At 37.9% G+C, this 12,036-nt stretch overlaps 1 protein-coding gene across 8 annotated transcripts in view; it reads left to right on the forward strand.

The window, feature by feature from the left end:
* LOC111872720 (multidrug resistance-associated protein 5) overlaps positions 1–12,036 on the forward strand; it is an 84,771-nt gene that overhangs the window by 15,356 nt on the left and 57,379 nt on the right. For all 8 annotated transcript variants that reach the window (XM_033754807.1, XM_033754808.1, XM_033754805.1 and 5 more), the window contains 7 exons: positions 1,851–2,047; positions 4,556–4,646; positions 5,046–5,228; positions 6,593–6,740; positions 6,823–6,959; positions 9,220–9,330; positions 10,746–10,924. In XM_033754807.1, coding sequence (XP_033610698.1) covers positions 1,851–2,047; positions 4,556–4,646; positions 5,046–5,228; positions 6,593–6,740; positions 6,823–6,959; positions 9,220–9,330; positions 10,746–10,924 — 1,046 coding nt within the window. The remainder of the gene's footprint in view (positions 1–1,850; positions 2,048–4,555; positions 4,647–5,045; positions 5,229–6,592; positions 6,741–6,822; positions 6,960–9,219; positions 9,331–10,745; positions 10,925–12,036) is intronic.

Raw genomic sequence — 12,036 nt, forward strand, 5'->3', positions numbered from 1 at the left:
AAACTTGAAGATGAGAATGCCTGTGTCCGTGAAGCAAAAGTGGTGTTTGGAAGTGATACTGTTTATCAAGATGTGAATTTTAGCCATGCACATTTTTGTACAGTTTTAAAAGCCATTGAGAGCTTAGAATCTTGTGGTGCACTCCTTCACGACTCACTTGAACTCGTTCAGAAAGCAACTTGTTCACTGAATTCCGCTCCAGGCGAAATTGGAGAGAAGATTAAATTCAAGTTAGAAAAGGTGTTGAAATCGAACCCAGGACTAAAAAAGATTCAGTCAATTAGTCAGTACTTGAGTGGAATTAGGGTATCTTTGCCAGATGAATGTTCCGAACCTTCAGCACCAGTGTATAAATACTGTCTAATCACGTCAATTGATGTAGAAATATAATTCTCAGCCTATAAACTAATTTTGACGGACAATAAACGTAGTTTGTCTCCAGAAAACATTGAAAGACTTCTAGTTGCCTATTGTGATGCTACTTTCTGCAGTGCATGATACATGTAAATAGGTGAGTCTGAATGAAGTGACCTGCTTCTTAAGTGCATATGGTTTTATTTTTGGTGCATATTTTCCCGCTTTTTAGCGGATTTCTTTAGTGTTTTTAGCGCATTAATATCCAGGCCCTAGTGATAACATAGATACCATAAAGAAAAACACAAAATCTTTAATTGACACTTGTAAGGAGGTTGGCCAAGAAGTAAACACAGAGAAAACTAGGTATATGTTGCTGTCTTGTCACCAGAATGCAGGGCAAAATCATGACATAAAAATAGCTAACAGATGTTTTGAAAATGTAGCACAGTTCAGATATTTGGGAATGACTATAAGAAATCAAGACCTGAATCAGGAGGAAGTTAAGAGGATATCGAATTCGGGTAATGCTCTCTATCATTCAGCCGAGAACCTTTAGTCTTCTCATCTGCTGTCTAAAGATATAAAAATTAGAATATACAAAACTATAATTTTGCCTGAAGTTCTCTGTGGGTGTGAAACTTGGTCTCTGACATTAAGGGAGGAACACAGACTCAGAATATTTGAGAACAAGGTGTTGAGTATATTTGGACTGAAGAGAGATGAAGTGATGGGAGGTTGAAGGAAACTGCATAATGAGGAGCTTCATAACTTGTGCTCTTCACCACATATAATTAGAACGATTAAGTCAATGAGAATGAGATGGGCAGGGCATGTAGCATGAATGGGGAGAAGAGGAATGCATATAGGATATTGGTGGGAGAGCTGGATGAAAAGAGACTACTAGGAAGACCAAGATGTAGATGGGTGGATAATATTAAAGAGGATTTTAGAGAGATGGGATTTGATGGAATGGTATGGATTTGATTAATCTGCCTCAGGATAGGAACCACTGGAGGGCTCTTGTGAACACAGTAATGAACCTTCAGTTTCCATAAATGTTGGGATGTTCGCAAGTAGCTGTGCAATTGGCAGTTCCTCAAGAAGGGTGTCAGCTCCATGAATGAGTGAGTGAAGGCTTCTGTATTATGACACCATGCAGTCTTGTAGGTGGATTTTTACGTTTCTGTGAAACATGCTGTCTCCATATCCAGTGTCAAAGTGAATATGGTGAGGACATGGTTGGATTATGTAGGTAGACTGGAAGGAAGTGGGCACTCATGTCCAGGGGGGGGGAGGAGATGGAGACCAGTTGTTACAGCCTGCCTACATAATGTAACCTCATCTCATCACAGTCACTTCTACCCTTAAAATGGAGGCAGGATGTTTCTCCAAAAATGTTGGTATTCACCTAAAATATAATATGGTGTCACATAGAAGAAGACCACAATATGAATGTTTACATATTCTTAAGACATGGTTTTGCTCCTTGACAGGTGATCTGTCTAGAAGGCTTTCTCATTGCAATGAAGAATATTACACTTACTAGTGATCGTAACAGTACCAGTGCAACAGTAGCTGAAAGCGGCAGCAATGTTATGAGGACAGAGGCACTGATGTGGGCCATCGGTATCATTGCTACTGAGCTGCTCTCAGTGTTGTTGGTTTCCTGGAACTGGAGCATCACTTGCAGGTTAGCATGTGTTTGTATATAAAGGTGTTTAACGTTGAGCACCTTGTTTCCTTGCATTACATTCTAGGAACAGAATAAGTATGGTGTAGCCATTAAATATGCAGTACAGAAAATGCCGCTACTCAGATCCAGAACAGCTGGGTCTCTAGGGACACATTACACCTGGCATGGAGAAAAGACAAATATTGAAATGTAATTTAACATAATTAAAAATGCAGTCATAAAATTCTTTGATTTCTTCACAGTTCCACATAAACAAAATAGTTAAGTTGTTTTAACATTTAAATGCCGAACTTTTGAAATGGTGGTAGCTTGAGCTGGTGGGAGTTTATTTAAATGCCCACTGCTTGTGTGCATTTAAATGCCTGTTCCTGTTAGAGTGCTTACACTGTATTTGAAAATGCTGTATCTAATACAATTTTTGTGGTAAATGAATGGAATTAATTTGTTTTCATCAGCAGAGAACACAGTGTCGCATATTATAACATAAGATTTAAAAACATGTAGACGAAAACTTATAAACCATTTTTATTTTTTCTTGTAATTTTGATGCATACTGTAAAAATGGTTTCCCACTTCTTCACATAGTAATTCTGCATTATAAAATCATTCCTACTTGTAACACTTGAAATATTTTAGCATTCTCTGGTGCCATAAAACAGTTGGAAGCAATAAAGTAATTTGCTTCTCTGCTGGCAAGTTCTACATCTTTGTTACACTCCTCAGATATTCCAATCATTTGACTAAAGGACAGAAAAGTGAAAGCATGGCCTTTCAAGAAAGACTGGAGGGAATATTCATTGTTCCTTACTTCAGTGCCAAGCCCTGCCATTACAGCTGCAAGAGAATATTGCCATTTCAGTGGTTGCAACCCAATGCTTGCATCACAGCTGAGATACAGAGTGCATTCAGTTTTCTTTGAGTTCATAGTGAATTTGAATATTGTAGTTTCATTTTATCATACAATGACAGTAAAACGTTGTTTGGAAGATAATGAAATTGAAAGGCAGTTAAAATGCAAGATATATGACGTGGGACTGTGCTTTCTTGGGTGCTTCAAGGAGTATTACGCAAAGGCGAGCTTCAGTTAAATTACATGGGGGTTGAAGCCTGTATATATGTCGAGCAGATAACAAAGAAATGTATGTATATTGAATTTTGCTATATTTAGAAATAAATATTTAGGATTGTGCATATGCTTCTACTGGTAGCATGTACGCAAGCTTCAGTAGTGGCATTAAATGCTTGAATGCACAAATTGGGGTACTTTGGCTATGACTACCATACTCATCAGTGTAATGATCAGTGCACTTCAGACATTAAAGATTACAGTAAAATTGAACAGAGATATATCAGTATTTCAACTAGGCTGCAGGTTGGTTGATTGGAGAACTGGGATTTGCTCCCTTGCTGGGGCAGAAAACTTTCTTTCCTCCATAGCATCCATACTGGCTCTGGTGCTTACCCATTCTACTGACCATTGCCTGAAGGGTGAGTCTTTCATGGGGGGGTAAGTGGCTGGGTTGTGAAGCTGATCAGTCACTCAACTTGTATTGAGATTAGAAACTTGAGGAGCTATGCCTGAAATTCCATGCTTCTTTATGGTGTAGTGCTTACATAAGCATAAGGTCAACATTGCTTTTAGTTTTCCTTAAAACAATTAGTCTGCAAATTCAAACAGTGAGCCAACTGAACTGAATAACCGGACCTTAATTCTACCCTCTGAAGCTTCATATTATAGTGTGTAGACCCATTACTAGGTAACAACAGCGGAACAAGCAACAAAAGCATGGTTGCTGCTAGACAGCAAATTCTTAACAAACAACAGTTGAACTACAGCAGTGAGGAACAGTGTTTTCTGAGCAGTTCGTGCTGAGATGTTATATCAAGGAGAGTTTGGAACAACAGTTCAGTTGTGGGATATTTGCCATACAGTAAGGACGTAAGCACAGAGACTGAAGAATCTCCACTGTTAATATCTGTTATGTATGTATGTATGTATGTGGAAATAGTAGTGAAAGCAGACTGAGCAGGCTTAACGTGTGTTATGGTGATTTGTAGACTGTGGAGATTAGTGATAGCATTATAATTACTTGTAGTTACAATCTGTAAGTGGTCAGTAAATTGAGCCCCCAAACCCCATCTATAGCCACACTCCATACACATGACAATATGTATGATATATAGGAGCATGGGGCAACAAAAGTTATTTGATTTCATTGTGGTAACAGGTGGCTTTTAACTTATATTCAGTTCTTGGTAAGAAATATAAGTGAAATTGTCAGCTCCTCAGATCGTTATGAAAAATTAGAGTACACTAGAATTAAGTACAGTTATTATGAGCTTTATTTGTTGCTTTGTATGACTGTAGTTTAGTCCAATATGAAACTTTTAATCCATCAGTTCTGAGAGTTGTTCTGTCACCAGTATGTTCTGTTTGCTTCAGTCTCACTGTATCATACTTTTACCATACTGTTGCATGCTTGTTAACTTGAGTTTATGTTTCAGGACAGCAACAAGATTGCGTTCGGCCACCTTGGCTCTCATCTACAGCAAGCTGGTGCAACTTTCCAATTTGAACACAATCTCAACACAGCAGGTGAGCATCTGTTTTTGTGAACTCTTTCAACCAGAACACCACATAAACACAGCAGGTGAACATATGTTTCCGTGTGCCTCTCCAACCTGAAAACCGTCTCAACACAACAGGTGATCATCTATTTGTGTAAGTTTCAAACTGAATATTGTCTGAACACAACAGATGAACATTTGTGTGGGCTCTTTTCAACTGCATATCATGTTATCACAACAGGTGAACATCTCTTTGTATGGCCCTTTCCAACTTAATATCACCTAAACACTGCAAGTGAACATCTCTTTGTGTATACCCTTTCAACCCGAACATATCTCATTGCAGTAGGTGAGTGTGTGCTTTGTGTGATACAGTGGAGATATAGACTGATAGGATTTCTGAATTTTCTTTTGCACTTTCTTCCAGATGGTCATGCTCTTGGGGACAGATGGGCAGAAACTGTATGAAGCAACGATTTATGGGCCATACATCATCACAGCACCACTTGTGTTTGTGTCTTGCATTGTATCCTTCATCTTTATTTCGACTTGCAGTGGTGTTGATGCACTGATAACAACATGTGTGCTTTTTCTCACATATCCACTGCTGGTGAGTTTTGATTTGTGTTAGAAATGATCCTTTATTTTTGGAACAGTGAATTAATACTGTTCAATCTGTTCTTAATGCATTCACTGCCAATCCTGTCGTCTGCACAGGCATCAAGTGATCAGCTATAATTATTGTGTATGTATATATATCATTCTCTCCTACAAATAATCATACACCCACAGAAAAACTAGCTTGTCATAGCTTTTTTTTATTGCTAGTGGAGTGGGACTAAGTCCCTTGTACTGCGGCCACTTCTGGCCTGTTGTGCCAGCCCCAGATGACAGGTGAGGGTGATTGTAGAGCAATTGGTGGAATGAAGATTGGCAGGGGAAACTGAGGTACTCAGAGAAAACCTGCCCCAGCGCCACTTTGTCCACCACAAATCCCACTTGACCACACCCGGGATCGAACCCGGGCCGCCGCGATGGGAAGCCAGTGACTAACCGCTTGAGCTATGGCGTGACCCTTGTCATAACTTGAAACAGATAAAATATACGGTAATTTTCAGCTATTTTTGCTTGCTATACTCCATTTCCAACGCAGCAAGTACAAAGTCTAGTTTCTGTTGAAAGAATGGTTCCTCCAGCAGGCAAAGTCATAGCAAGTTGGCATAACAGTAAATGTATTAATTTTTAACCAGTGAACGTTTTAGCTTTAGAATGCACTAATTCCCCTAAAAACGTGAAAAATCAGAAGCTGAAAGCAGTAGGTGGGTTGAATGTATTCGAAAATTTGACACTTTGATGTCTTCTGATTTCCAGGTGTGTCAGCAGGTGTGACTAAGAAGTCTAAGTAAATTAAATTTAAGTTTGTTCATACATTAATCAGAACTGTAGGTCAGCTCACAACTTTGCCGCTTTTATTTAGAAAATTATGCATCAGGAAATGTTCTGTAAAGTATGTATAATTTCTATGAGCCAGGGTAACGTAGTTGGTATAGTGACTGGCTATGGGCTGGACGACCAAGGGGTCAGAATTAGAGTCCTGGTATGGTTGAGAATTTTCCTTTCTCCATGTTGTCTGGACTGGCTCTGGGGTCCACCCAGTATCATATCCAATGGTACCAGGGGGCTTTTTCCCCAGGGATAAAGCAGCATAGGCGCAAAGCTGACCATTCACTTCCAGCTAGTGATGAGATCAAGAAAATGTGGATCTCTACATCTACTCCCCCTTATGCATTCATGGTGTAGTGCTTAATTAGTTAAGCACAGGGACAACTTTACCTTTATGTGAAATTTGTGTTGATAAATAATTTATTTACCTTACATCCACCATTATTTTAAAAATTACTTCTCAGTAATGCATGCTTTGTGTACATTTATGGGCACACATAAATTTATCATTCAGTACCCTTATAATTGCAGTGTGTACTGGTTCGGCTTACAAGTCTCTTGACTGCAAGAGCCACAGCACTCTGTAATCGGCGGCTGGCACTTGTTTATGAGATGCTGGTTCACATCAGACTTGTTAAAATGACTACACGGGAAAGCTTGTTATTACAACAGGTCACAGGTAAACTGTTCATACTTCTATCAGTTCTTACTGGCTTTTATATCCTTATTTCAGAATTCATTGTATCTTCATTTTCTTGCAGGGGCTAGGCACAAGGAGCTGGGCTTCACAAAGCAAGAGTGCTTTATTGATGGGTTCTGCACATCCATGACACAAGCCATACCAGTTATGGCGCTTCTCCTGTACCTCTCTTTTAATGTGGACCTTGAAGCTTTCCAGGTCTGTGGTTTTCTTCAGTTTCAGTATAGAAATGAACATTTTTATTGCCCTGTACACTGAGAGATGGGAGATGAACCGCTAAAGAGAGACTTTTCTGTGAAAACCCTTCTCAGGATTCTACAGATTTAGGATTTCTTACTCCTTCCATTTGGAATATGGAAGAACTTGAGTAAGCAGTGGAAGGAGCTTATTGTTATAGCTGTTTACATGAAAGATGATAAAGATGACTAGTGATAGAATCATCATGCTTTTGGACATTATCCATCATCCTGTTTTTTTTTTATGTAAACAATGTTTTATAGACTGGATTCTGTCTCCGTCTTCAGGTAAAAGACTACTCAGCTGGGCCCACTTGATGGAACTACTCCCTAGCTCCTTATCCCTGTATATAGAAGCAATTTTGTATTTAGGGACCCATCTGAAGAACCCCTACTTTTGGAGTTAGAATATTTATACTTATTGAGCAGTGACCTATGATGGATATACTCTTAAATACCAAGAGTAAAATGTGAAGGTAAAGTTTTCCCCACACTTAATTAATTAAACACCATCCCATGAAGACATAGGGGGGTTGGATGTATATGAAAAAAGTTGGCAAACAATTTAGGTGATAGTGAGGTGCACATACATAAAGACAGACAAGATCCCAGAAACCACTTCTTCATATTCAGAGGTACTGAAAATCTGTAGATTTGTCGAAATCTCGAGATTGATTTCTTATTATGAAAGAAACAGATCTCAAGACATATCTTCATGTTAAGTACATGAGAAGTAAAAGTTAAGTTCTCGATGCACCATGCCATAAAGAGGTAAGAGAGTGGAAGTACAGCTCCACATACTTCTAACTTTTGAATTAGAAGGAGGTGAGTCTTCAACCGTTTCTTAGCTGTTTACCCCTGGGGAGGAGCCACCAGTACCTATTGAATAGGAGGCTGGGTAGGCTCCTGATCTGCTCTGGATACTTTGGAGAAGAGAAAGTCTCTTGCCTCTTCCAGGAATCAAATCCTAATTCCTTCACCATACAGGCCATAGCCCATCACTGCAGCAACTGATCTGCCCCAACTCACGTGAGTACTGTGCTTTCCCTAATGTAGTGAACATTTTCTGCCATAATTTTTGCTTTGTAGTATGTTATTTTTCAGTGATTGGCCTCTGTTCAGTTTACACAAGGAAGGGCTCAGTGAAATATTTACAGAAACTGCATTTTCCATCATGTTGAATATTTTCAAAGACGAGGTTTTTGGAAACTGAGTTCGTTTCCTTCATGAAGTGTAATGGAAGAGAGGGTCCTAATCAGTTGGGCCCATTAGAAAGACCCAGTCTCACTCTCTGGTCACCAAAGGAAGTTTAAAGCAGTGTGTGTATTCTGTTAATGTCAAGTATTATCACAGGGGGATGATAGGACTAGAAGAATTTGAATTTAATTTTTCTGTTCTTGTGGCTTCTATATTAATTATCGTTGGCAATTTTTCTATTCATATGTCCTTCAGATGATATTTGAAATTGACAGAATATGGGCTCTGCTTGGAACTGCTGCTAGTGTCCAGTGGTTGAAACTAGCTCTTCCAAATGGGCCCATCTGAATAAGAACTTCTCCATCACACTTGATGACAGAAAGTAATCCAGTTTCCATATTGCCAAGGTTGTAAAACTGAAACTGAACATGCTAAAATGTTACCATTGGTAACATTTTAGACTCCTGTTTTGGCGGTACTCCATTCAAATCTCAGCCGGGACACCAGCTATTCCAACTGAGTCCCACCCAGGCATATGCCAAGATAGTACTTCAACTAGGCCAAGACCACTTCCTTCCAAGTCCTTTTCAATTTGTTACTGTTTTCCTAGCATTTGACATTGTGCAGTCTGCATTACTGAAAGTGCCATAAAATTGACCACCAAGTAAGAAATAGGGCCTCAAGACAGTGAGCATTGCCCAGAATAAGTTAAGTGTATTACAACAAATCATTGTCAGAACTACTTAGCCTTACTTCATTTTTACAGAGAGAGTGATAGGAAGAGAATCAAATGTGAGCATGATTTATTATCTCCTTCTGTATTCCTATCAGATGTCATCCACCTAGTAATGCACTGTGTGGACCTTTCATCTCATGCATAGCAGTTGGTACAACTTATTTACTTGTGATCTATCTGACTTTGTGCTCTTTTATGGTTCTTGCTTGTTAACTCTTAACGTTTTTGCAAAGTCTTATGTCTGGAGTGAACTGATTTTGAACTCTCATTATTATCTTCTCTGTTTCAGGTGTTTCCAATATTGGCTTTATTCTTTTATCATATGAAGAATTCCCTTTTTAGATTTTGGCTTGGAATAAAAACGATTTCAGATGTACTTCCATCATTAGAGCGGTTTAAGGTAATTGTCTTTTGATTATATTTTCTGACATTATTTTTGTGTTTATTATTTCTGTGATGTGCAAAGCTGTGATTGCATCTTGTAATAGCACCTCTGCTAATGGCACAGTCGCTGCTATGTCATGGTGAGAGACAGAGTGCTACAAGCATTTCTGACTGGGCAGAGAAGAAAGTGGAGTTAAAGATCCCAGGACTTCCCTTCTTCCTACAGCTGAATGTGCTGTCCTGTTATTTTACAAGCCATTTTGCACATGTACTGTTCAAACTGGGCAGTTTTTATATTCAGTTATGTAGGACTTCATGGTTTTGCATATTGTTTTCATAAATATTGTATGGCTATTGTTCATTTCAATGTCTGGTACTTGAGGGTTCATTTGGTCTCTACATAAAATTGGTGTAAGAGGCCATTGTCTCTCATTGCTTGTCAGCTTATTATTGTGTCATTTTAGTTGAATTGAAGTGCAGAACTAATCTGATGTAGTTATGAGAGGATCAGAAGATGGCTGCAATAAATAGCAGTGTTTCAGTTGGTAAAACTGTGTAGACATTTGCCAGAACAGTTTACCCCTAGGCCAGTAATTCTTAAGTTCTGCATCTTATGTCTAACTGGTCAAAGAACCTCAGTGCCATCTTAAGAAAGAAAAAAGTTTGTCCTTCCCCCTATAAGTGTACTTTCACAATTATGATCATTTTATTATTATGCTACAAAGTGCAATTTCTTATTTTTGAGACCTCACATCCCGTCCAACTGGCTGTCAAGTCTCAACAGTGGGATATGCCCCACCCATTGAGAAACACTGCTCTAGACTATTTTATTTATACTTACACTATGAAGCTCTCTTTCTTCAAATTTTCAAATTCTTAGCCTGAAATCATGAGTTCAAAGTGTCTGTCATTGGCTGTATTGTGTAAGAGGGGAACAGTGGAAGGATTGGCTGAAGAAACTAAGGGAATTGTCAAATTTTACCATTGAATTTTTGTTTTTCAACTAGAACAAGGTAATGAAAATACGCATTGTACACTACAGCATGAATAATTTTGAGGAATATTATCCTCTGCACAGCCTGGCAGAAGTTCAGTCACATTTAGAGTAATATATATTGCCTCCATCTTAAGATTTGAAGGTGGAGTGAGTACATTCCTGCACAATATCTGCGAACTTCTACTGGACTACGCAGCATCAGAGCCCAGAAGATAATAATCTCCACGGTCATCAGTATGAGAACCTCAAATTCAACATGATTATTTTATTTATTTGCCTATGCTGAAGTTTGTGTCCTGCTTTACATGGGTAAATGAATCTACAGCTGCCTAATGCTCACAAGCTGACTGTACTGAAGTTTGTTTACTGCTGTACATGTGTATATGAGTCTGCAGCTGGACCAAACACTTACAGTCTGTCATTACCATTTTCAGGCTGTAATGCTCCTTAATGAGACCAACAAGTTTACTGAGAAGCCCATCAATCGATTGATGGCAGTGAATATCTCGAATGCCAGCTTTGTGTGGGACAGTCTGGAAATTCAAGAAAATGACCAGAAGAAGAACAAAAAGAAAAACATGAAGAACATGAAGAACCAATCAAAAAGACCATTGTAAGTTTTAGCATTATGTCTGCAGAGAGAAATGCTCAGTGGTATCAAAGGCAGGAGAGGATTCAGAGGACTGATTAGAGTTTCTTTAGAAGCTGAAGTCTAAGCGAAGTCTGAGTCACATGCATGGTGTAGTTAGAGTACTGGAAGATGTAATGTCTGGTCCATGAACTGATGAAACGATGCAAATTTTTAAAGTTATTTGCTTCCAACTCTATTGGTTACCCATGCCAAATATTCTGCACTTTTAAAAAATGGTGATATTATGATAGCTACTAAAACACAAAAGCAGTAAATTTGTCTTGTTTCCTGTGTATTTTTAAATATATATATGAACTTCACATGTAATGTAATACTGGTTGTATATGGCAGGACTATGAAAAGCCACGAACTGGTCTGGTTTATCCTGAAACACTATGGTTCAGACATGTGGGTATGCTGCTTTCTCTCAGATCATGTGGTTTTACATGAATTTAAGTGATTAATTAGATTTCATTTAATGCCTACTGTAAAAATTAAGAACTCTGTATTTGAAATTTTGATCTGAAAATGTTCATAGGTATATGCTTCTACTCCTTGAGCATGTGATTCATTCATTTCCTTTATTTTCCATATATCTGTCTAGGCAAAAAACCTAAGCTGTGGAGATAGTCCCTTTGATAATAGATGTATACATGTGATAAATTACATAAGTCACACACCTAAAATAATAACAATAATAATAATACACACACTAGTCAAGTAACATATTCAATAGAAAAAAAAAACAAAAACAAGAAGCTTATTGCAATTGTAATTACTAAACATAATTTAAAAATTGCATTACTATAAAAATAATAGACATATACATGTAATAAATTACATAAGTCACACAACTAAAATAATAACAATAATAATAATACAGACACTAGTCAAGTAAAATAGGCAATAGAAAAAAAAAACAAAAACAAGAAGCTTATTACAATTGTAATTACTAAACATAATTTAAAAAGTGCATTACTATAAAAACTTAGAATTAATACAATTTCACTCAGATTACCCAAATAATTAATTCTTTATTTCATTTTCCCATAAATCAAAAAAACATTGATACAGGACTCGTCATATACATACAT

Source organism: Cryptotermes secundus, unplaced genomic scaffold (genome assembly GCF_002891405.2).
Source record: "Cryptotermes secundus unplaced genomic scaffold, Csec_1.0 scaffold900, whole genome shotgun sequence".
NCBI classification, from domain to species: domain Eukaryota; kingdom Metazoa; phylum Arthropoda; class Insecta; order Blattodea; family Kalotermitidae; genus Cryptotermes; species Cryptotermes secundus.